This window comes from Rhinolophus sinicus, chromosome 16 (genome assembly GCF_057876585.1).
Source record: "Rhinolophus sinicus isolate RSI-liver-muscle chromosome 16, RSI-T2T, whole genome shotgun sequence".
Lineage (NCBI taxonomy): Eukaryota > Metazoa > Chordata > Mammalia > Chiroptera > Rhinolophidae > Rhinolophus > Rhinolophus sinicus.
The window spans coordinates 48,510,268-48,536,800 of NC_142516.1; the positions used below are offsets into that span (position 1 = coordinate 48,510,268).

The 26,533-nt window shown below is 33.6% G+C and overlaps 1 protein-coding gene across 1 annotated transcript in view; it reads right to left on the reverse strand.

Moving 5' to 3' along the window:
- LOC109446677 (zinc-regulated GTPase metalloprotein activator 1B) overlaps positions 1-23,078 on the reverse strand; it is a 41,058-nt gene extending 17,980 nt beyond the window's left edge. The window contains exons 1-8 of the mRNA XM_019730332.3: positions 22,825-23,078; positions 19,370-19,456; positions 17,269-17,365; positions 16,017-16,108; positions 9,132-9,191; positions 7,975-8,012; positions 2,896-2,942; positions 1,063-1,149 (exon numbers count right to left, since the gene is read on the reverse strand). Of these exons, the coding sequence (XP_019585891.1) occupies positions 1,063-1,149; positions 2,896-2,942; positions 7,975-8,012; positions 9,132-9,191; positions 16,017-16,108; positions 17,269-17,365; positions 19,370-19,456; positions 22,825-22,978 (662 nt within the window). The 5' untranslated portion in view covers positions 22,979-23,078. The remainder of the gene's footprint in view (positions 1-1,062; positions 1,150-2,895; positions 2,943-7,974; positions 8,013-9,131; positions 9,192-16,016; positions 16,109-17,268; positions 17,366-19,369; positions 19,457-22,824) is intronic.
- Positions 23,079-26,533: the final 3,455 nt, after the last annotated feature.

A 26,533-nucleotide genomic window follows, 5' to 3' on the forward strand; every position in this document is an offset into this window, starting at 1 on the left:
TAGAACCCAAGCAGATTCCAAAGTCCATGACCTTAAACACTATGTAACACCACTGCCCTCCACATGGAGACATCATTAGTTTTTTGTAGTAAAGTCTGAGGGAATATTACTATTAAAATAAGACCAAATATGCAGAAAACTATGAATTTCTTTCTTCTGCAATCATTATCATTACAGCCAATCTCCTAATGAGCCTTACCTTTACCGATTCAATTTATAACATAAACTAAATGAACTGGCACTAACAGATTCAAAACCTGATGTCAGCAGATTGCACCCTTTAAAAATGACTAATAATAAAAGCTATTCAATGTCTCTTTGTAGATGGCATTTATTAATTTAGGTCTTACAAAATAATTCAAAGTCCCTGAATTGTAACCTCATTTAAAAAGTCCAAGTGGCCACTGGATCATTGAACACATATGAGTATCATATGTATTATCCTATGTTGATTAGCCTTGGCCATGGACACTGAAGACATTAAAGCACGCTGGAAAACAGGCGTGGTTAGTTGACAGTTAAGGAAGACAAAGTCAATGAGGGTTTAGGTAAAAGTGAGACCACGTGAGTCAGGGAAGACTCAGAGAGATGGAGAAAAAGGAGGTGGGGTGGGCTCTAGAGAATAGGTAAAACTGCTAAAAAAGAAAAAAAAGATGAAGGAATTCAAGGACTGGCAAGAGTGAGAGTGGGAATGCATTATGAGTAATAAAAGGATTTGGCAAGACACATCCATGAGAAAGTCAGCAAATCATCATCCTGGGTAAAGTTAGAGGACTTCATTAAGGAAAAAGTCAAACAGAAGACAGAAGAAGAAGAATGGATTCAGAAGACCCTGAACATCAGTCTATGAACTTTGAACTACATTCGGTAAGCAATGGAGAATAAATTCATAATTATTACTTACATGACAATCTATTAGACAACAACATACATATGTGATTCTCTAATGGTACTTGAAGCAGGTCAACACTGAACCTTAAGTTTTCACATGGCAATAGTCATGGTAAAAATATTCTGTACACTTTGAATTTGTAGGTACTTAACGTACTGATAATTTTGTACCTAATAGTTGTTCTTAATTTGTTTAAATCCTCTTCTGAAACCAAGTCTGTTTTATTGATGATGATGATATCTGCCAAAGCAACTTGCCTAAATTAGCAAACAAAGAACAGATGTCAAAAGAGAAATGTTAAGAAATTAAAAATAAATAGAAACACCTCCTATACAGATCAACCAGTACTACATAGTACTCTATATGGTAATTCAATTTACTCCTAACCTAATTATCATTCTTCAAATAGTGAGGATAAACTATTCATCACTATATAAATCTGATTCATTAAAAAATATTTACTGAGTGCTTTCACTTGCTACTGTAGAACTACAAGGACAAGCCTCAAAAAGTTTACAATCTAAGATGATTTACAATTAGGATGATTATAAACTCATGATTTTCTTTGAAAAGAAATGCATAAAATTCAGATATCCAACATGGTAAAGACAAAAATAGTCTACTTACTAAAATATTCCATGTAATAGTTACCATAATTTTCAAAAAAACACAGACAAGTTTATTTAACATTAACATTACACTAAACAGTTTTTTTAAAAAACTACACTTCAGTTGATTTCTCAGGATCCTTACGAAATATTTTCATCACTGAGAATATGTATTTTCTCTGTAAAACAGATACACATAAATTCAAATTAAAGAATCCCGTTAACAGAACGCTGAATAACAAAATAGCTAGCTTACTATGAATACAAGTTCTATTTTCTAACAACAGTTGTAGTAAAGCTAAGGATTCTTTGTATTTTCCTCAATTCTTCAAGAAATTACTGAAGTTAATTACTAGGCTATTTGTTCCTAATCCTAGTCTTATGCTACCTAAAGGTATAGCTGATTATTTCAAATAAATAATCAACTTATCAAAAATATACTAATTCATTAAAAAAGCAGGTTTCAATAGTATGCATATCACAATCCCAGTTTTAAGTAAACTTCACATGAATAAAAACTGAATGTGCACATCTAAAAACATAAACATTTGCAATCTTCAAATTGGAGGCCTTCTATGTTTAACTTTATTTTGACTTTTATAACATTTTGCTATTTAAATGACTTATTTACATTTTCTATAAAAAGTTACAAAAAAACATTTAAGTTCAATCTAATTTGAATCATAACTACAGACCAAATGCAGTGTTTAGGCAGGATCACAAAACAACAGAGTACCGTACTCCAAAATGAGAGGGAATCAATCGCATTGGCAGTCTTTATTATTTATGTCTGCATCATCTGCAGCAAATCTCAGGGGACCTCCCTCTTAAACCCAGAAGCGTATTTAGTGACTGTCCTCTATCCCAAAACTTTTTCCCCATTAGCATGAACATGCTTAGAGTAAGCAAACTAATTTAAATATTTAAAGTCTAAAGACAAACCAATCAGGAGCATGAAGTTATTTAAACAAACAAACAAAAAATTCTCAATGCCAATTTAAAACTACATCCTTATTTGTTCCTCTGTTGTTCTGAATAACAGTGAACATTTGAATCAAATGAATCACTGTTAAAGAAGTGAGCCAACTCTTTTTTTTAACAATCATCTTCAATCCCAAAGACATTATGTGAGAACAAGAAAATATTTTAACATGTTAACATTTCCCATGCTCCTCACAAAGAACTGCTATGCCCAGCACTCACTTGATGATAATAAAAGTTATAAATAAAATTTTAGTTATCAGATTATTATAAATAGCAATAATTCAACTATAGGAAAAAAGATAATACATTTTCTTTGATTATGTTTTTACATTTGTTTTCTTCTGGTTTTCATATTAATAATTTTCTCTTCCCAATCAGCCAGTAATCAACATATACGTTAAATATGAGTACCTAGAAGCTTCATTGATAAGGCCATCAGGCTTTTCTTCTGCTAAATGCTGAACAAAAACAAAGTTTGAGAAAAGTTACTCTGGTGTAACACAAAATCTAATGTTAACACAAAGGATTTTACTTTAGAGACTCTTGCCTCCAATAAAGACTTCAACAAGTTCTATTACTGAATACACAAATTCACAATGAATTTTTCTATCTGAAAGTATTTTCTTCCCCATTTTAATTTTTTTTTCCTACAGTGAACCTGTAGGGTATTAGGGGCTGGAGGTGGGGGGTGAGAGGGCTTTAATTTTATACCCCTAACCTCTTTTCTTAAAAGGAAAACCCTCCATTTTAAATAAAGTCATAAAAACATAGAACATTATAGTTCAGATTTTAGGGGTTTTCCTTTTTACAAAACAGTTCTTGTTCTAAACATTAAACATTCATTTTTCACTTATTAAAAAACAGCTAACCCTTGAAATTGTACTTTTAAAAAATCTAATATACTTCCCACCATTCCTTCCCCCACGCCCCACTCTCCACCCAGAATGGTACATGATATGAACTCAGTACTGGGCCCTTCATATTCCCTAAAACAAATATGCTGAGAGAAGGACACAGGCCTAATTCTAGCCTAAAAGCAGTTTATCATTTAGAAGCCCACACTTGAGAGATCTGGCCTCTCCATGCAACTGGGTATTTCGTTGACCTCTCCGGAGTCAAGCTAGCTCCAAAAAAATATTTTGACATTGACTTAGAGGCCCAGGAGGTAGTTCTCATCTCTTGGAAGCTGTTATTATTTTTCTATAATCCTATTAATATCCCTAAAGTCTTCAATGCCATAAGGTTCCTCTCTGAAAAAATTTCACCTTCACTTCCTTAACCCTCAATAGATGTTTCCTGTCAATATAAAACGCTGCCTACTGAGGTTAGAGGCAATTGCATTATATTAATACTTTTTGTATTTGAATCCAACTTCACAAATCAATAAGTCCTTTTACATATATTATCTCATTTGGCCTTTATAACATGATGGGAAATGGCTACACTACTCATTTTATAAAAGAAGAAACTAAATCTAACACCGTCACCATCACAGGATACCTTATTATATGGTTATTTTTCAAAAACTGAAAATGTGCTCAGTAGAAGTTAAATGAACATAATTTAAAAATTTTTGTGAAAACTTTTTATGTCTTATAAAATCAGTCTTGTATACAGTGCTACACAGATATTAATAATCACATAAGAGTATGTACATGAAGATTACCTAAAAATTACATTCAAAATTATTTCACCAAACCAGTTTCACAGTTCATGGGGAAGTAGATCATCAAGGTATTTGGATAATTTGAAACCTAAGAACAAGCTGGCAATAATTTTATTTAATAGAATTGTCTAAGTCTAGAGGGACAAACTTCTTTCCTCTAAAAGTTTGCCAAATTCTATTTTAGGGGAAACAAGACTAAACTAAAACTTTAGATACAATCCTGTAAATTCAACTGTAGACCCACTCTGAAATTATGGAAGTCACAGAATTTGAAAAATATTGTATCAAAAATCATTCCTTGCCAAAAGACTAAGTTTACTATTTTTGCTAATTATTCTTGAGTTGAGGTTGTAACAAATCCTATAACTATGTCCTCTAGAGAATAATGCTATTATTGCCCTAGGAATAGTCCTCACACCCAAGCTTAACAAATATTTGTTAAACAAATTCTAATTAACACTACCTAGTTGTTGACATAGATACATGGATGTTGTTACCTGAAAAATTCTATGTAACATGCAGCAACAAATCCCTTTCTATTCAGCAGTATGAATTTGGGGCTACTATTTGACTGTGAGTTGGTAGGGTATAAAAAAAAATATGGCAAGAAAATTAGAGATCTGTTTTGAATTTCTATACTTAAATGGAACTAACAGTAGTTTCACAAAGTAACTCATATTTTTAATGCATTTACTTCTTCAGAAGATTAGAAATCTTCAACCAAAGTTAAGTGGGATGGATGACATTTTAACTACCTCTAAGTAATCGAGAAGTATCACATATAAAAAGATGTTAAAACTCCCCCAAATAAAAACCTGCCAACATGTACAACTCTGTTAAGAATATGACATGTAATAATCATATAATTATAGAAGAGATAAATGCCCTGTTCTATGCACAGGGCATAGAAGGCTATACAAACATAAGGAAATAATAAATAATAAATGCATATTCACATTTATTTTCTTTGGATATCAGCCCAACATTTGCCTATGCAACTTCCTACCTCCCCAAGTCAAGCTTTGCAAAAAGACTAACCAATGTCACTATTCAAAAGGACATTCAATAATAATGCATTACACACCATTAAGTCAGATGGCTTCCATTTATAAGGTTAAAAAATGAAAAATCTGACATTGCATTCTACCTGTATAGTCAAAGAAGAAAAATCTCTGCAAAATATATATATCTCCATCCATCCCCAAAGGATTCCTTATTCCTTACCTTTTCTTAGAGACTATGGCTTTTGCTTATATATCAAAACAGACACAAATAATTTTGGTTCTAATTTATTCAACATAGCCAAAAGGTTAAGATTCAACCATCTACCATTGTAGTATACCATAAGAAAGGAACCCTTTTAAATAACACCATTGTAGACACAACTTCAATAAGGGCTACAGGGTACCCTTTTCTGCAGAAATACAAACAAGCTGGGAAGAAGAGAGAGGGAGGAGAGGGAGGGAAGGGAGGGAAGGAAGGGAGGGAGGAAGGGAAGGAAGGAAGGAAGGAAGGAAGGAAGGAAGGAAGGAAGGAAGGAAGGAAGGAAGGAAACAAAACAAAACAAAAACTGTTGTTGACCAAAGTGGAAATGAATCTGGTGTCAAAGATATATGACTTTAAAAAAAAAAAAAAAAAAAAAAGCAGCAGCAGTTATTTCTTTCCAATGGATTGGTTATATCAAACACTATTTTGGCTTTTAAAATAAGATTATTGCATAATGTCAGTCTATTTATTTTTCTGGTCTTTTCCATGCTAAACTGTTTTCTGACTGAATTGTTTCAAAAGCTTGTGCAATATAAGAGAATAACCCAAAAAAAAAACCTCACTTGACCTTTTCGCTGTAACTTCATTCATTGATTCTATTGCATTAAATGCTGTCACATTTGTAGAATTGAAAAGAACAATGTCAGTAGCCTGGGTGTCAAGTCCTGAGAACAGAGAGCTGTCATTTGAAGTTGTCCAATTCTTTGCCCATGATTAAAAAATGAATATTTCAGATCAATGGGTGACAATCCCATTAGAGTGATAGCCCATGATATCAATTACCACTTCAGTTTCAATTTGGCTGGCTGGCCACAGGGTACCATTTCTCAGCTTTTCTTGTGATGGGCTGGCTCTGTGAAGCATGACACCCTTAAATTGATGCCCATTATCCAAGTGTCATTACTTGTACTGCCTCAGAATTCTCTGAATCACAAGCAGCTACTGAGGTCAAGCTTTGCAACCAGAGGAATTGGACAAGTTGGCAAATTCTTTATATAAAGGAAAAGTTATTTATCTGGCATCTGACTTAGAAAATCTAAAGTTTCCATTATCTTGACAGTATGTCAGTTTTGTGTAGGTATATTGATTTAATAATTTAAGAGGTTTTATCAAGGTGGCAGGGGGTTAAACGTTTACTGTGTTTGCATTATTCAGAATGTTGCTTTGTTTTTTTTTTTTTGGCCTCTATCACACTGATAATAGATTCTATTTAACTCCTCTCCATACATATAAAATATACATATAAAATTATTCCTATGATAAATACACAGAGTTTGACTTTGGGCATGGCACTTTCAGCCTATCAAAAAAAACACACAACAAACAACAACAACAAAAAACAAATAAAATATCCTCACTTCTATCTATACCATAGGTATCCCAAATTTGGTAATAAATTTATATATGAGATGAATTCAAATATGCCTGTAATAAACAGGCATATTTGAAGAATTTGAATTTTTTTCTTCAATATTTGAAGAATGAAGAATTTGAATTTTTTTTTTTTTTTTTCTTCCTACATAAACATTTTGCTGGAAATGTTATGGTTTCAGAACAGTTGGAATTTTTGGAGCAAAACTGCAATATTTGGGATTGTTCTTTGATTCTTAAGACTACTAATTTAGGTATTTGGACTTGAAAATCTAAAAAGGAATTGTCTCCTGAACTTCTCAAACTAGGGTACTCTACCCTTCAGAAAACTGAAGAACCAGAGAAAGGGTATTGGTAACCATTTGACAAGCCTGCCATATATTACTAGAGCATATTTTTATTACAGATTTGGAAGAAAAACAAACTTTTTCAAATTAATAAATTTAGATATATTATGGGAGTAGAATACAAAACGGACATGCATTTTTAAGCATTAAATGTAAACTACTGAAAAATAATTACTTTGGGCACTGGCCACATCCCCAGATTAGAACTGGGAAATGGAAGATAATTTCATTCTCTTCTGCATTTAGTAATATTTCACTTGGAAAGTTAAGAAACACTTATTTATGCAACATGTTTTTAAAAATCTTACTAAGTGCATTTTATAAACTGAAGCCCATTTAAATGCATTTGCGGATCTCGGTAGTTACAAAAACATTCACAGCTAGATGCCTTTTAATGGAGAGTTTCTCCTCACTAAACCTATGTATAAATCCGGATTTCTTCAAAATAAGGTAAAGCAATTTTTTTAAAGCTCAATTATCTCCATTTGTATGTGATAACAGTTTAACAAGAAAAATAAGCTCTCATATGCTTTATCAAGCTCAATTTCCTCTATTACACAGAAAAACTTATCCACAATGGGGTTGAAACTTTATCCTGCAATATTCTTATTACAAAATATTATACTTCCAACTTTTCTCGCATCAAGCCAGAGTAATACAAAATAAGTAATTTTAAAAAACACAATTTAAAAATACAAATTTCATCTGAACATGTTATTTTTTTAAGTTTTTGTTAAGACAAATTTCAAACAGACACAAATGTAGAGAAAATAACATAATCAATCCCCATATACCCAGCTCTTAACAAATAATTAGCAACTCAGCAATCTTTCAACTTACTTTTAATCCATATTTTGAATCCACAACAGTTATGATACCTACAAAGGAATAAATCTTTTAATCTACTTTATACTTGAGAATGAAAATTAAAACTAATCTATTTCAGTTCACAAATGTTAATAAAATGTTGTTTATTTCTCTTGCCAAGATGCAATTTACTTCAATTCCATTAATAAGCAGATGCATTTTCAAATATGTACTGAGTGCCTAGCACTATTTTAAGACACGGAAGAGGATATAAAATAAAATTTTTAAATTAAATAAACAAATAAGAAAATAAGATTTCTCTAACCTTTAAAATGCTTACAATCCAAAAGATTATGAGATAAATTTAAATTTCATAATATAAAGTGGAATGGGATAAATTATACAAGACAGTTTATAATTTATTTTCACATAATCAAAATTGAGACTTTCATTAACATTTAAATTATTGCTTAACAAATCTGTCTTAGAATACTTATTCCTAATATCTCTCACCAATCTAACACACAAACGTTTTATACAACATGTACCTAAATTTCCAAATGATCAATTAGTTTGACAATCTCTGAATTTATATGCTAAATAATTTTTTCAAAGGATTAACAGCAGAACAAGTTTGATAATGTCTAAGAATGCAACCGTGGAGCCACATGCCACATATTCATATTAGGGCCAAATGTTGGGACCAGTCCTCAATGATTCCTAAATTATTTTACCCCTTAACATATGAAAGACTTGGTTTTAAAAAATGTGAAGGGCTCAGGGAATGGAGGGGGGAATGGAGTGGGGGAAAGACTGATGACACACCACAGTACATAAATCAAACAAAAGAATAGGAAATCTATGTATCAGGTTGGTGCAAAAGTAATTGCAGTTTTTGCAATTATTTTTAACCTTTTAAACTGCAATTACTTTTGCACCAATCTAATAGTATTTTAAAATGAAAACCTTAGTGGAAGCACTAAATTCAGAATTGGAGTAAGATTTGACATCTAGTTCTACCATTGTCTGCGGCTTTATAATCTGTATGAACAAAGACTTACTTCACCATCAAACTAAATAAGTTTACAAAGAGTCACAACAATGCAAGGAGTTAAAATTATAATATGAACAAAAATGATCTTGACCACAACAACATTTTACTTGAAAATAAAGTCCTATATTTAACTTACCATCAAGATAAATATCAACCCCTAATTCAGCATCAACCCAAAACATAGAAGCTACAGCACCTGAAAATATATATAATATTCATCAAATAAAAACATTTCTTCAAACTGAGAAACACGATTCTATCCATGTTTTAACTTGCCCCAGCAGAATTAACAGGCAAACACATATACAAATTAAATATGGGGTTTGGTTCCAACCTTCTTATGAGAATTAGAGTGACAGAATTTTTTACTATTTATACCCATTTCTTCCCTCCCATTTATCTTAAAAAAAAAAAAAAAAGACCAACTTGTATCAAATACAAAGTTAACAACAAGCTTCTTTTGTAACAATGCCATAATAATTTACCAACAGATATTATCAAATAATTTGGGCAGTATGGTTATGTGTACATAGGACACATTTTTATTTTCTCTCCTGAATAATCATATGATTCACAAATAGTGAATTATTACTCTAAAAGAAAGTAAGGTAACACCAAAATCACTTATCCAAAATCTAAAAAAAAAATGTACTTGTAAGTTTTATGGAAGAAAAAGAACAAAACTTAAAATTATACACTCTATGGCATTACTAATAAATCCTTACATTATTTATAAAATCTGGGTCTGAGGAAAAATAATTTCTAAATAAGAAATTAAAACTTGATTTTGACAGAAACTGGTTAAAGTATCAAACCACACACCCTGATTAGTATGCCACAACACAAGAAAAAGAAAACTGACAGCAAAGAAAGTATTTGATTTTCCAAAGCATCACAAGTCCAGTTAGTGACAGGGCTGTCTAAAAGAATGAGTATTGGGGGAAAACAAGGATAACTGAACTCATTCCAATGTCTGAAACTGTCCACCTACCCTGACGAGATGTGGACCCCCAAGCATCACTCTGTGTCAACAACGAAATACCTGTCAGCTGTTTACAGTGATTACTCATGCAAGATATAGCAAGGGCCACAAGATCTAATGGCTTCCTGATACCTATTGATTTTTTTCCCCAAAACTTAATAGTTTTCCAATTTGACTGAAATAGGATTTGTGAATAACAGGGGCTGAATCAATGCCTGTCCTTTTCACGGAAATTACTTTACCATGACAATTATTTAGCTTAGAACTGGAGAGTGTCAGTCTCCTAAACGGAAAACAACAGAATTGCCAATAAGAATTTTGTTCACTTACTTGGCTAACAGCATGATTTTAATTAATGAGGGAGAAAAAGTAAATCAACTGTGAGTATCATTACTCCAAATAATAAATCATTAAAAAGTATTAATTTTTTCACTCAAAATTTCTAACATTGTACATAAATCATTTTATTTAATTCACTGATTTCTATTCAGATAGCTTATAAGTCCTCTACAGTTAACATACACCTAGTATTAAGTTGAACTATAAGAGTGTATTAGAGCTTTGATTCTAAATCTGATATGTATCTTTGGTATAATACTTACAAAGAGGAACTATTTAAAATTTGGATGCAGGTGTTTAGCAGGAGGAGCAGAGATGAGAAAATGAAGTTAATCAGTGATTCTCAACCAAGGGTGACTTTTCTCCCCAGGGGAATATTTGGCAATATCTGGAGATAATTTTTTGGTTGTCTCAAGTAGAGGAATGCTAATGGCATGTAGTGGGAAGAAGCCAGGGATGCTGTCAAACATCCTACAATGCACAAGACATCTTCCTATAACAGAATTATCCAACCCAAAATGTCATTTATGCCAAGGTTAAGAAATCCTGAATTAGACTATAGAATCTCCCCTTTCAAAACCATATTCATAAAACAAACAAAATAAAATTTAAAAAGCCAAATTTTATTTTCATGTTTTTTTGGTGCCCCGCCCCCCTTTTTTGGTTATAGGTGTACAAAGCAATATAATAGACATTTATACCCCTCACAAAGTGATAACCCCCCCAATCTACTATCCCTCTAACATCATATATAGCTGTTATAACACCACTGACTATCCTCCCTATGCTGTACTTCACATCCCATGACTGTATATATATCTATATAATCTATGTATCTATATATCTATATATAGTTATACATACATACATAACTATATATATATAGATATATATATATATCTATATATACATAGTTATACACACACGCACACACACACACACACACATATATAATTATAGTTGACATTCAATATTATTCTACTTCAGCTTCAGATGTATAGCATATTGGTCAGGCATCTATACAGTCTATGAAGTGATCCCCCTGATAATTCCAGTGCCCATCTGGCACCCAACACAATCTTTACAACATACTGATCATATTCTCCATACTGTATTTCATATCCCCGTGACTATAATATGACTACTAATTTGCACTTTCTAATCCCTTCATCTTCTCCCCCATCCCCAATCCCCTCCCATCCAGCAACCATCTGTTTGTTCTCTGTATCTCTGAGTCTATTTCTGTTTAGTTTGCTCATTTATTCTGTTCTTTAGATTCCACATATAAGTGAGATCATACGGTATTTGTCTTTCTCAGTCTAACTTATTTCACTTAGCATAATATTCTCTAGGTCCATCCATGTTGTTGCAAATGGTAAGAGATCATTCTTTTTTATGGCAGAGTAATACTCCATTGTATAAATGTACCACTGTTTCTTTATTCAATCATCCATCAATGGGCATTTTGGTTGTTTCCATATCTTGGCTATTGTGAATAGCGTAAAAAGCCAAATTTTACCAGCAGCAACCAAATATACAATCTCCTGCCATAAATTGTGAAGATAGTCAAAATAAGAAACACAAGTTCTATGTGACTTATTATAATAGCTCTTAATTCTATCCGCATCCCCAGTAAGAGGTTTACAAAATACTAGCACTTATCAAAAATAGCTTTCAAAATAACAGGCAGAACTGAGGGAGGAATAAGAAATACAGAAAAAAATCAACAAGAAAACTTCAAGGGTAAAAGTTTCTAACCATCTCTATATTTGCAAGAGAGGAAGTCACTTTCTAAAGCTCAGAACAAAATGAAGTGAGTGTGGTCTAAAGTTCAAGATGTCATGAGTAGTTGGAGCAAACCCAGGAGGTGGGAGCACTTGATATTTTAAGAGAGCAGAGCCTAAGAGTCACATTGCCCAATGGGGACTCTCAGTCATCTATTTCCCTTTGCTTCCCCCTCCCTGCTTCCAGCAATACTCAGTTTTCAAACTGGGGCTCAGAAGAAAAACGAAGTTAGGTAAGACGGGTAGGGTATTAATAGGAATTTGGCAATACCGCATCTAGGTTGATAGAAGTTCTCTGAGCCTCCTACATCAAGCACAAACATGCTAAAAAACTATGCACACGTATTACAGCTTAGAAGAAACAAAAAAGAAGGTAAAAGGCAGGAAGGGAAAAAAACTGAAGAAATGAATAGGGCACAAAAATAGCAAAGAACCCAGTCTTAAAAAAAAACACTCAAGTCAAAGAAATTTTCAAGGGCTTCTTCATAATAAACAACTTAAAAACAACACAATCTTAATTAAAACTAATCTCTAAAGCAAGATTGAGAAGAATAACATGAAAAGGTAATTTGTAGTGGTAAAGAAATAAATTTAGGGCCAATATACCATTACTTAACCAATTCGTTCATTTAAAACATCAAGGAACAGAAGAGATGTTGGCGGAAACAGAATTGCTGACAAAAAGGAAGGTTTGAAATAATTACAGTAAATGATGCAGAGGCAAAAAAAATAACAATTAGAAGATAATAGATACGGAGAACAAAAGAAAATGCAATAGATGGAAAATTGGTGTCATAAAGTAGAGGACCCAATAATTTGACGGAAAAACTCTTCATGGTAATAAATAGAGAAATGTCCCTAAATGAAGAACTTAACCTGCAGATTAAAGGGTATATTGTAATCCAGGAAAACATGATTACGAATGACACCTAGGTGTATCTTGGTTATATTACTTAACTTCAAAAATAAAGAAAAAACCATTCAGCATTTTAGATGAAAAAGCAAGTCGCTTTCAAAGAGGTGGGGGGTAACATCAGACTTTTCTACAGTAACATTTATTGCCCCAATATAATAAAAAATGACCAAAAAATTCAAATGAAAGTGTTCCCTAAGGATATTACCTCCAACCAAGTTGTTTTTCAAGAATGAAAAAAACAGGCAGACATTCTCAAACATTAAAGGAAACAACTGAAAAAATACTGCACTCACAAATCCTTCCTGTTGAAATAAAAAGAGAAAATACTGTACAAGTATATCCAGCCAATCAAAAAATACTAAGAGATCATGGAGCAATATTTGCAAAGTTCTGAGGGAAAGAAATTGTGAACCTAGCCAAGTAATCTTTGAAGTATAAAAACAAGACAGGTATTCTCAAGCAATGAAGTATGCAAGAACTCAGGGGATATGGCAATTATAGCAAAGATTACCTGACCATACCATTCAGTCAATCAAGGGACTGATCAACTAAAGAATGGAGAAGCCACAGTATTGGTAATGAGGCCTAAAACCGTTTAAATACAGAACTAAACAAAGTAGGAGAGAATGTAAATGTTAGAAACCTTGACAACATAGTACAGAATACAATGAACCAAAACCAGGAAGTGGGAGAAAGTGGGAGTGTTAATCCCCTCATCTTTGATGCCAGGGAGTCAATAAATAAGACTTTCAAAATTCAAACGTGTAGTTTAAAAAACAACCTGTCCAATTTATTTATGTTCTTTATTCTTTATCATCTTTTTTTAAAAACTCATCTCTTACAGTGAAGCATTTATCTGATATTCAGCAACTCCTTCACTTCTTTCAAATACTCTTTTTAAATTCAAGTAAAACTATATGAATAATTATTCAGAATAGCACAAAAAATGTGATCTTATTTTTATAAAGTTGTTTCTATATATGTATACAGCTTTCAGAAGTGCACAGAACAGGGCTTCCCAGACTTACACATGTCTAAGAATCACCTGGAAAGCGTATTAAATTGGGTTGCTGGGCCCCATCCCTAGAGATTCTGGTTCAGTACATTTGGGATGGGGCCCAAGAACCTTCATTTTTCACAAGCTCCAAGCTGAGACCAAGGCTGCCATTCAACAAACTACAAGGAGCAGCACCAGCACAGAGAAATCCCTGGAATGAAATGCACCTACTTATCTTTGATGGTAATGAAATATAGGGTGTTGTTTTCAAACTTTCTTCTTCATATTTTCTTAGGTATTGTTTACATTTCTGTACAATAAATGTTTCATTTTTACCCAAACAATAAGTCATTATTCTAAAGAAAGTTAGAAGCAAGAAACATGAACCCGTTTATACCTACAATTTATTCAGAAGCTTTTTCTGAGATCTTTAACTTTCTTTTTTCCTCAGAAAAAATAGAACTGTTTTATTAAACTCACCTACTCTCAAAAAGTTACAAGAGTTTTTCTCTATAAAGTGGTTACAACAAAAGAAACTGATAATTGCTATTTTAAAAAGAGGCATACATTTTCCCACCTTACCAAATTTAAATTAAATTAACACCAATGTAATAATTCAAGTCCTATCATCAGTCAGAGCTATCGGAAATGTACGAAAAAATCCATGCCTACTGTAAGGACCAAAATAGTCCAAATCAACACTAATTTGAAAACATGAGGACAATGTTGTTTGTTATATACCGTTTCCCCGAAAACAAGCCCTAGCCGGACAATCAGCTCTAATGCATCTTTTGGAGCAAAAATTAATATAAGACCTGGCATTATATTTAATTACATTATATTATATAAGTTATTTAATATAAGTTATTTATTATAATAAATAAGTTATTCCCAAACATTACTTTAAAATGGTTTTATGGCCTAATGCCAAAGACCCAGCTCAAAGAAGAAATAATGGTATATTTAATTACATTATATTATATTATATATAATGCCAGGTCTTATATTAATTTTTGCTCCAAAAGACGCATTAGAGCTGATTGTCTGGCTAGGGCTTATTTTTGGGGAAACACGGTAATACTTCTAATACTTCTAAGTGCCATAACCACTGATGATATCTGAACGAACCTTCAGTACACTACAATATTTCTTTTAAACCATTATGACCCTTTTAATAAGTTATTCCCTAACATTACTTTAAAATGGTTTTATGGCCTAATGCCAAAGACCCAGATCAAAGAAGAAATAATGGTATGGGTCAGGCTTACAAAACAAACACTAAATGTTCTGCAAACTAGGAATAAATACGTTACCTAAAAGTTATTTGGGTAAGAAGGAAACAGAAATTCGTTATTAGAAACAGGTCGACTTTATGTAGTTTTCAAGAGGGAGGTTTAGATGTAATTCCACTCAGAGGCAAAAATTTCAAGGATAATCATTATTACTTCTACAGGAAAAAGGCCCAGTAGGCTTGACTTAACTCTATAATACCTTATCACAACATTTATAAAAAAATAAAAATTATTTTAAGTTCAGTAGCAGAAAAACAAAATGTAACAATTAATTTAAAAGGAATAAATTTGCTGGGATTAGACTCCAAAAGCCCTTAAATAACTCTAAATGACTCCCTAAGAAAACTGGATTAGAAAGTAATCAGAAATAAGGTCTCTGCAGAGTATAACCAATCAAAAATATACTTACAAGTAGAATGTCTCAATTTTTCCTAAATTTCCGTATTTTAACAACTTTTGTTTCTACCAAAAACCTTAAATCAATCAATAAAATTTCAAATTCTATTATGTATCCAGTTAAAAGTACCAAGTACTTTTAATATCTTACATCTGCCAAAGAAACATGAGAACCCAGTATTTTTCCTCTTTCAAACCAAAAAAATATTTTTTTCTAGGGTAAAGCTTTAATACTCATTTCAGATATTCCCCTAGTACATTTATTGAAAAATGTTTAAGAACTATATTCTGGTTATTAATATTGTCATTTCTTACCAGGATCTGCTAACCCAGTGGTCTCTAACAGTATGTAATCAAATTTCCCCTTCTTCTGCATCAAATTCTCAATAGCTCTAAGGCCATTGTCCCTGGAGAATACCAAAACATAATATATAGTTGATTGCCTGAATACTTAAAATGATCATTACAAGCATTTAAAAATATATTCAGCAACCTGAGACAAAAATATCTTTAGGCATCTGAAAATTTAACTCACTCTCAAGTTTCTAACAAAATTTCTGTCCAATATTTACCAATAAGGGAAAAAATACATGCATATATACTGATAGATAAAAAGAAATCAGATTCATGATGAGTTAATACTTTATTAAAGTTAAAAGCAGAGGAAATTTTAATATATCTGACTAAAGTAAGTCAGAATCTGTTATTTTCATAGCTTTATGAAAGAAAAAAAATCAACATCCAAAATAATGATAAAATTTATAAATTACAGTAGATTAGTAACAGCTAACAAAATACTACCATTAAACATTTTTAATTCTATTCTGCATTAGAGTATCAGGCTTTAATTTCCCTTTTCTTATAATATCAAAAGTGCAAGAAAATAATTAATGGATTGCATTTTGGTTGTTCAAGAAAATGTTATGATTTTAGCCTTGTTAATATACTTGACTCAAAGTCAAAAACTAAGATAGTAAATGATGTAGAATAAATTCAATTCACTAGAATACACAAAATCCACAGTATAACAGGTCTTAACTTTCCTAATTCACTCAACAAATATTTGAATGACTACTACTCGTATGTGTCAGATCCTTTTCTGACACATATATGTAAGGTCTGTGGTATATTAGTGAATAAAACAGACACTGTCCTTGGAAACTATAACTGGTGGAACATAATGTGAGGATTTTCTCTTTTTTGATGGTCATTTATTTTTGTTCTTAGATGGTGAATTCTTAGAACTAAGACCAATCACTTATTAAACTCAGAATTGTTCTTTATACATGAAATGAGACTTTCATGCACCACAGAGATTATTAAATAAACCCTGACATCAAAACAATAAAAAACTCAATGAAAGGGCAAAGCATTAGAGCACATAGAAAAACAAATACGATAGCAAGAAATACTTTAAGAAAATATATTCTAATAAGCCTGATTTTCTACTTGAAAATACAATACTGTGTAAATTCAGTTAAATTACACACACAAAACAATCAAAGCTGAAAATATGATCAGTAAATATTTATAGTAAACCAAAGCACACAGTAAAAACATTCCTCACTTTACTGAACAGCAGAGGCAACCGTTTCTAAGTTCCAGCCATTCTTCATAGAGCTCTCCACCTTGGCTCACAGCTAAGGATTTTTCCACTGCACTTCCTGGAATAAGTAAAAAGAAGGAGCTTTGGATTATGTTCACTAGGCAACCAAAAAAAATATGAGGATACTCAATAATGAAGCGGATTTCAAAGTAGAAAATACGTTTTATAACTTTTATTCTTTCATTCTATTCATGCAGCCTCAATATTTTAAACTATACTACTCTACATTATTTTAACTTTTATTTAAGAGGATTTAAGCCCCTAAAAAGGAAAACTCAAAATTAATGAATCAATTACTTCCTCTTTAGGCCTCTTCCTTGCACACTCCCATTTCCTAATAAAGTAGCTATTTCAAAGGCACTCTCTCTACTCTCTCTTGTCCATGGCCAACTTTCCAGATAGAATAGTGTTTTATATATAAAGTTTTTATATGCCCTTCAACCTCTTAAGGGCTTTATCTATATTTTTCTTTTCATTCTTCCTCTAAACTACCTTTGTTTCTATTAGACAGCTACTCAGTACCCCCAGTATGAATTAAAAAACTTAGTTCATTTGAGGAAGTTTGCTTGGCCAATGTGCTCATTTAAAAATTAAATTTTAGTCAAATACACAAAAGTTTACTTGAGAAAAAATAAAGTATATTTCAGATTCTGATGTACTTGTTATTATATAAGAATGATTTCAAATGTCTTATTTTTCCTCCAATAAAGAAATACACCAAAGCCAGGGAAATTTTCCAAATGTCTAGCAAAGCAAATGGCCAAAAAAAGTGAGTAATTTTTCATTTATATATTTTTTGTTTATATTTCAGTTAGGTGATAATAAAGCTTTGAAAGGGGTTGCTACAGAATTCAAGGTGTAGAGAACATTAACAAAATGTGAAGGAAAGTATTTCAAATGCTGTAAAGGACAAAATTGTGAAAAATGATCCAAAAAGAATGAAGAAAAACAGTAGGAAATAATAAATGTAATCAGTGTCCAAAAGAAGATCAGTTAATAAGCAGCTAGACTATAAGAAAAACTTAGGATTTTTATTTTGTCCAGCAAGACTTTTCTCTTTAGTTAATTGAAACCAGAAATTATGTTTAATAGGCCTCCCATCCTGTTCATAAAACCTAGTTTTACTAATTTACAACTAAAGATATAGTATACCATAAGAAATATCCCAACAAGTTACATTTTTCAGTTAAAAGTAAGCTTTTATTAAAATTCACACATGAGAGAAACTTATAAAAGTAATCAAAGAACTGTGTCTAATACTGCTGTATAGATTTTTTAAAACTATAATTCAATATTAAAGACAAAAAATTGGAATGTTATATTGCATGTATTTTCACAGACAACTGAAGTTTCTTGAGGATGAAGAGCATATGTTCAACTTATTTTTAAACTCTTCAGTTTTAACTGCTTTGCAGACAATAAACATTCAACAAGGTAAATTTGTAATAACTGACGCTTTTTCAAATTTTTCAAAAGTTGCAATTAAACAATATATTCAGTAAAAAAGCACCTTTCCAGTTCCTGAAAGAACTTTCTTTCATATCATGTATCACAGATTTTTACTTCTGGAGTTATTTGTTTCATGTAAAAATCTAAATTCCATTGTTATGAATTCCAAAGTTATACAAAATAAAATTTTATAGAAATTATCTACTTTCAGTATGCATAATCTGTACAAAGTAAAGCTTGACAGAAATTAATCTAATTTTCCAAAACTATCCACAACAACGTATTCACATAAGGCAGAGGTGTCAAAACTGCAGCCCACGGGCCAACTGCGGTCCGCAATCCATTGTTAATTGGCCCGCAGCAAATTCCAAAAATATATTTAGTTTACTTAAATAAACCAGGTGAGGCAGTATGTACTTCACCTCAAGTGAGTGGCCTGGATGTTTGTGTATTTTACCGCATTATGGCCCTTGGTAAAAAACGTTGAAAAAAGTTTGGACACCCCTAACATAAGGCATTGCATTTTCACTTTCAAATATGGAATATCAATTCACAAGTAGAATAAACTGTCCCATAAATTCTTGCAGCATGGCATTTATTGAACTTTACTTACCTTCCCCGAATTCATTTAAAATAACTGCTATTCGTTTACTATGTTGCTCTGTTAAAATATAGTTCAGAAGTGTAGTCTTCCCAGCACCTATAAAATATGTTTTAAATAACAAAATTGAAAGATTAATTAACACAAAAAGATATAGAGTCCCAATGTTTTTAAAAATGTACATGCTATTTTTCAAATATTATTTAACTAAAACTATTCCAGAGGTAAAGTACCCTTTGAAATGTATTAAAAATGTTTTGTTGACATAACATTTTATATTTACAAATACTTCTACAAGTTGGATTGCACAGCTTTCTTCAACCTCGTGAATAACGTGCCTTCTACATAACTTGTAATACAGTTAATATAAGGGCATCTTAATTCTTTATTATATAAAAAATTATTGAAGTAATGGCTTCCAAGGAACAAAGTACTCATGTAGTTTATAAAATGTAAAATATTTAAAGCCCTTTGCATGAGGATATTTCTTAGCCAAGAATATACTGTTTAATTCCCTAAAATTTACATATAAAGACCTTTTATTTTAACATTCGTCATTAACCAGACATGACTTAAAACTGACTATATAGCTATTTTTAGTATGCTTAAAGCAATCTATAAAACTGATTTTATATATGTATCACACACACAGAAAATGGAGAATGGCTATAGAAAATGATAAGACAGAATATTATTCAAAAAGATAAACTCATAAAGCTATACTAACTTTATCCAGTAGGGGGCATGTTAAACCTAGTATGTTCAGCTGAAATAGAAGAAAAACATTTGTCTTGTGAGCCACAGACACCAAAGTTCAGAGGACAAAAAAAACAACCCTAAGTGCACAGCAGTATAGTTCAATTGCATAAATATATCATTTATCTATTTTTATGTTGGTGGACATTTGGGTTGTTTCTGCTATTACAAACAGTGCTAAGAACTTTTACATGTAGGTTATACACATCTTCTGAAGTAAATTTACAAGATTTCTACGGTATAACTAGGAGGGACTTACTGAGAAGTAGGGTATTAATATCTTCAACAATTTTGGGGTCATTTTCCTTTAAAAGCTATTGAAGGGATGGAAGGCTTGTTTAGTGTTTTAGGAAACTCAACATCACTAAAGTGTGACATATAGAATGGGAGGGACAGACCTTAAGGTGGCAGGGCAATGAAGAAATTCTTAAAATTAGTCCAAGTGTATGACAGAGGCCCTGAACACGGGTGCTGCACCAGGTAGTGGCAGTGAAAATGGAAAGGAATGAGATGGAAGAGACCTAGTAAAATTACTACAGCTTAACAATTAACCATATTATGAAGCAATTTCATTCATTCAAAAGTCCACTATGGACCAGATTTTATGCTGGGCCCTTGTGAAAAGTGTACAAGACAAACACAATCCGTCTCTACCTTCATGAAACTTAGGAACATTAAAGGAGTAGGATGTGGAGTGGAATTCAGATCAATAGAGAGGCAATCATGTCACAGGATGGTACACTTACTAGATGTGTAAGGTGTTATGGAGCACCTAAGAGAGACATCTAGCCAGAGAAGTAAGAGCAAGAAGAAGAAAAATATACCAGGAGCAAAAATACTTGGCATCTTGTAGAAGTAAAAGTAGTTCAGTGTGGATGGGCCACAGTTTCACAGGCTAGAGAGGGTATCAAGAGCCAGATCACATAGGACCTTGTAATTCACATTAAGGAATTTGAACTTTAACCCAAATGGGAACCACTGAAGGGTGTGACACAATCAGATTGACACTTATAAAGATCATTATGTAAAAGAATATATTAAACGAAAGGTTGACTAGGAAGCTTTTAGAGTATTCCAGGTGGTTGGGATCATAGGAGCAGGAGGATGAGGGAATGGTAACATGAAATTTTGGACCTGTTGAATTTGAGATGTCTGTGGGACATCAAAATAGAACCTATCTGGGTACGAAGTTCAAAGGATGGAGGGGGGCAACGGTTAAAAAGGAGAAGGCTGGGCGGCCGGTTAGCTCAGTTGGTTAGAGCGCGGTGCTCTTAACAAAGTTGCCGGTTTGATTCCCGTGGGCCACTGTGAGCTGCATCCTCCACAACTAGATTGAAACAACTACTTGACTTGGAGCTGATAGGTCCTGGAAGAACACATTTAAACAAAAGGTTAAAAAAAAAAAAAAGGAGAAGCCAAAGAAGCAGGTGGAAATATTAGAAAAATGTGATAGAAGCCGCAAGAACAATGTCCCAAGAAAGAAAATGGTCAAGAATAAGCAGTGAAACTATCCCCTAGATTCAGCAACAAGGCTGCTGGCATGAGTCCTCACTCCTAAGCTTCAGACCATCATCTCCAATGCTCTACTAACCTACCAAGTGAGCAAAATGGGGACAGCAGAGGGGCAAGTCTGAACTACACTGTTTCGGGCAAGGAATCTGCTCAACTTCTCAGGAGAGCAGCCTCTGAGTAACAGTGGGAAAACACCGAAAATAAGTACCTTTATTAGTCCTGAGGAAAAATGAGAATACACCTACAGTCTACAAAGCAAAAACTGGGAAACACCAGTGATTTAATTATATTTCTGTAAAAGGCCCTCAGGAGCACCAAGTTGCCTATGTCTCTAGGAGCATCTAGGAATGGTATTACTTTCCGGAAATCATGTCAATTTTCTTACATTTCTTAACTCTTCCCATACTTGTAATATGGTCATATATTTATTCTAGCCCTTTTATTTAACTGTAAGGTTTTAAAATACTTCTTCTCAAACTTTTCCAATAAAGTACTTCTAGTGTAAGTGCATAAACTGTCCTTCAAGAAATTGCAGCATGTTTACAAACCTACGAATTCAAGTGTCTCTGTGCACTCCTGACCGGCCTCAGTTTGAGAAACACCAGTCTTGCAGGGCAGAGATTTTATTCTTACTTTCTCCTACAGTGCTTTACAAACAGATCTCAGAAAAATGTTTGAGATTGGCTGGAAGAGACTGGCTTGTGGAGAAAGAGAATCCGCTGAGGAATGGATGGCATTTTCCGGGCAGGACACTCTTTACTGGTAATTGACTTGCGAGGTAGGTATGTCGGCCCCATTTTGCAGATGAGAAAACCAACTCAAACAGGTGGCGGGTATTAGTTTCATTTTCAAGTGAGGTAGATGAGCTTCAGAAAGGTAAGATACCTTGTTAAAGGTCACATGGATAATTAAGGGGTTGGATCTGGGCTTCAGACAGCAACACCGGAACTAGTTTCAAAATGCAAGGTTAACTTTCAACCTCACTTGATAAATATGAATCTAACGCGGAAGAGTCTGAGCATCATTAACCCCCGGGATGAGAAGCATCCCATACGGGGAGCAAGTGACCCAGCCCCTAACTCAGAGTCACCTGCTATCGACCAGAAAGCCCCACACCTAAAAAGAAGAGGCACAGTCAGCCCCCAAAAATCCCAGGATACCAGCGTTCACAGCATTTTCTGACCGGGATGGTTAGTTACCTAAATACCCGGTGATAATTGTGACTGGGATCTTAGCGCCGGGGCCAGACTTTTCCTCCTCCTCTCTTTGCTTCGTCTCAATGGGAACCAATTCAGGACAATCCTCCTCTGCCTGCTCCTCTTCCTCGTCCACAACGCCAACAGCCTGTAACATCCCGGCCAACAGCACCACACACGTCTCGTTCAGTTCTCCAGGGTTGGGACTAGAACGCCCAGCAGCAGCTGCGCACGCCGAGCACGTCACGTCAGGCGCGGCCTTGACGTCCTCACGCCGCGACGCGTGGCTCCTCCCGATTTCGCCCAGATTACCTGGGCTCTGGCTGAGGACCGCCTCGCCCTTTAGACACGCCCCCATAGGAGCTGGGCACGCCCCCAGGGCGTGTTCTCTGAACCTGAGCGGGGCGGGGCGGGGCGGGGCGGTGTTGTTAGTTTGGACCAACCTCCCTCTGACTGTCAGTGGGTGCTCCCGCAGCCTTTCTAGCTAAGAGCAGATGGTAAGGCTGAGATCAAGCTGGTTGGAACCTGGAGTGAGTAGACTGCCTTAAACAGCTCCCACAGGGAGCTGACTTTATCAACTTGACACGTTTTAGTATCATTAAAAAACCTTTTTAATTCATAGGGGAAAGAACGGGAGGCTAAAATAATACAATGTTAATTATAATTTTTCTACCTGAAGTAATAACCAGTGAAACCTTTCTCTTATATAATTACATATTTTATATGTATATCCAAATTTTTACAATGTACATACATTACTTTCATTTATTGTTCTTTGTCATTATTTGTTTGGACCTTAGGTAACCTGAGTTCAACCCTTTGCCTCTCCCCAAAGATTGTAACCACTATCATGAATTGATTATGGGCGAGTCCTTATTCCCTCTTTTCTTTTTAGTTTTATCACATACTATCTATGTGTACCTAGACAATATGCGGTTCAATTTTGCTTGTCTTTGAACTTCATAAAAAGAGTATCACACAAAATTTAAATTCCTGGGGTTAACTATATTTTTTCAACTCTACCGTTGTATTATATTCGGCAGTATTATGTGACTGTACAGCAATTTATGTATCCAATTCCAGTCTATGGTTTCCAGGTTTTGCTCTTATAAACAGCACTGAATGAACCTTCAGCATTGCATTACTGCCTCAACAGAAACTGTTACAGCCCTGTCCACCTTCTCTTACGTATTTCTTAGGCACATTCTTACAGATTCCCTTACTTGGCTCTGGCTGACTGTCCAGTTAAAGTCACTTATCTCTCATAAAGAGGAACCTGTGACCTATAAGGCTGGCTCAGTCAAGGTGATCAACAAGTACTGCTGTAACAGTATGGAGCCTCAGTCAAAAGCAAAAAGTTTTACCCAGTGGTTAAAAGTCAAATGCACCCCAAATGTCCATCACCTGACGAATGAATAAACAAAATTCGGTATAGCCATATGATGGAAAATTATCTCACAATAAACATGAATAAAGTACTGATACCTGCTACAAGATATATTAACCTTGAAATAATCATGCTGAGTGAAAGAAGGCATTCAGACACCACATATTGCATGATTCCATATATATGAAATGTCCGGAATAGGCAAATCTATATAAACAGAAGATAGATTTGTTGTTAACGGGTTGGGGGACTGAGGGCAGGCAGCACATGAGTACATTTTGGGGTGATGACTATGTTCTAAAATTGATTGCAGTGATGGTAACACAACTCTGAATATACTAAAAACCACCACTGAATTGTATGCCTTAAAGTAGGTATATGGAATATGAATTTTATCCCAATAAAGCTGCTATAAAAAAAGTTAAAAGCTCATCTGTGCATCAAAATGTGGTGGTGCCAGTGTGAATTTGCAGAGAAGCACTGCCTTCAGGTCCTGCCTCCAGTAGTTTTAAGTCCTGGCTTTCTGAGCAGAGTTGAGTTAGAAGCTATTTGTGGTGATTTCCCAATTGAGCCATACATAAGTGCGAGTATAAATATTCCAGCTTAATAAAATCTTTCCTTTAGCCCATTTCCATAATACTCTTCATCAAGATATCTATTTATGAATTTTGTGGAATTGTGCCATTTTCTTTTCTGACTCTAGTAATTGGACAGAATTTAGCAAGCGTGTGTCTGAAGTGGTGAAGGTTTTGATTTATTCACATATATAGCTTGCAATCTCAGCCCTCCCTACATATCTGGATATGACTGTTTTTACTTCTATCTTAACACAGGACCTACCAATTTTATCCATTCTACTTGTTGTTTAATCCAAAATGTCTTTTAAAATAAGTTTTAAAATTCCTGAAGTATAGTAGTATAGAACCTATTAGAGTTTCTAATGTAACTTTAAAATTTCCTCAGTTTTGCAATTTTGTTTAGTCTCAGTCACTTTATGGTAAAACATCGACAACAACAATATTAGTGTGTGGATCCCTCACTATCATATAGGCATTGTGTTAAGCACATGAAATGCATTATCTAATTACATCTTAAAGATAAATATTTGTATGCCCATTTTATAGAAATGGAAACTGAGGCTTAGAAAAGTTAAATATCTTGCTTGAGGTCATACATTTAGTAAATGGCTGCACTGGAGATTAATTCAGGTCTTCCTGACACTAAATTTCATGCTCTTCTAAACCAGGGATGCGCAAAGTTTTTCTGAAAAGGGCCAGGTAGTGAATATTTTAGGTTTCCCAGGTCAATAGACAAATTTGAGAATATTATGTAAGTACTTACATAACAAGAGAGAAAACGTATTTCCACAAACTTTGAAATTTGAATTTCATATAATTTTCATATGTCATGAAATATTATTCTTTTAGTTTTTTTCAACCTATTAAAAATGTAAATTTGTTTTATTTTATTTTTTTATTAGTTTCAGGTGTACAAAACAATGTAATAGACATTCATACGCCTCACAAAGTGATAATCCTCTGCCCCAATACTACCTTTCTGACGTCATATATAGCTGTTACAGTTCCACTGACTATTCCTTATGCTGTACTCCACATCCTGTGACTATATATATATATATATATATATATATATATATATATGTATATTAAATTATAGTTGACATTCGTTATTATTCAACTTCAGCCTCAGGTGTACACTGCAGTGGTCAGGCACCTACACCGTCCATGAAGTGGTCTCCCCAATAAGACAAGTGTCCATCAAATACCCTACAGAATTTTTACAACATTATTGATTACATTCCCCAAACTGTCTTCCGTATCCCCACGGCAATCTTGTAGTTACGGATTGTGTTTTCTAATCCCCTCACCTTCTCCCTCATCCCCACCCCCCTTCCATCTGGCAACCCTCAGTTTTTTCTCTGTATATCTGAAACTGTTTCTGATTAGTTTGTACATTTATTCTATTCTTTAGATTCCACATATAAGTGAGATCATATGATATTTGTCTTTCTCCATCTGACTTATTTCTGTAAAAAATTTTTAAAAATGTGAAAATCATTCTTAATTTGTAGGCTCTACAGAAAGGGGCAGCAAACCATAGTGTGCCAACTAGTGATCTAAGCTAATATGCACTACCTCGTTAAGCTGAATTAGATGAAATTTTGCAAAAATAGGTCAGCCTTGCTGTTTTAAACTCAGTTTGTAAATCATCATTGCAACAACCCCCTGCCCTTAAAGTGTTAGGTACCAGAGTTATTACGGTGCTAACAATTCAGAGGAAGGTATGAAGCTCTAAAAATTTATT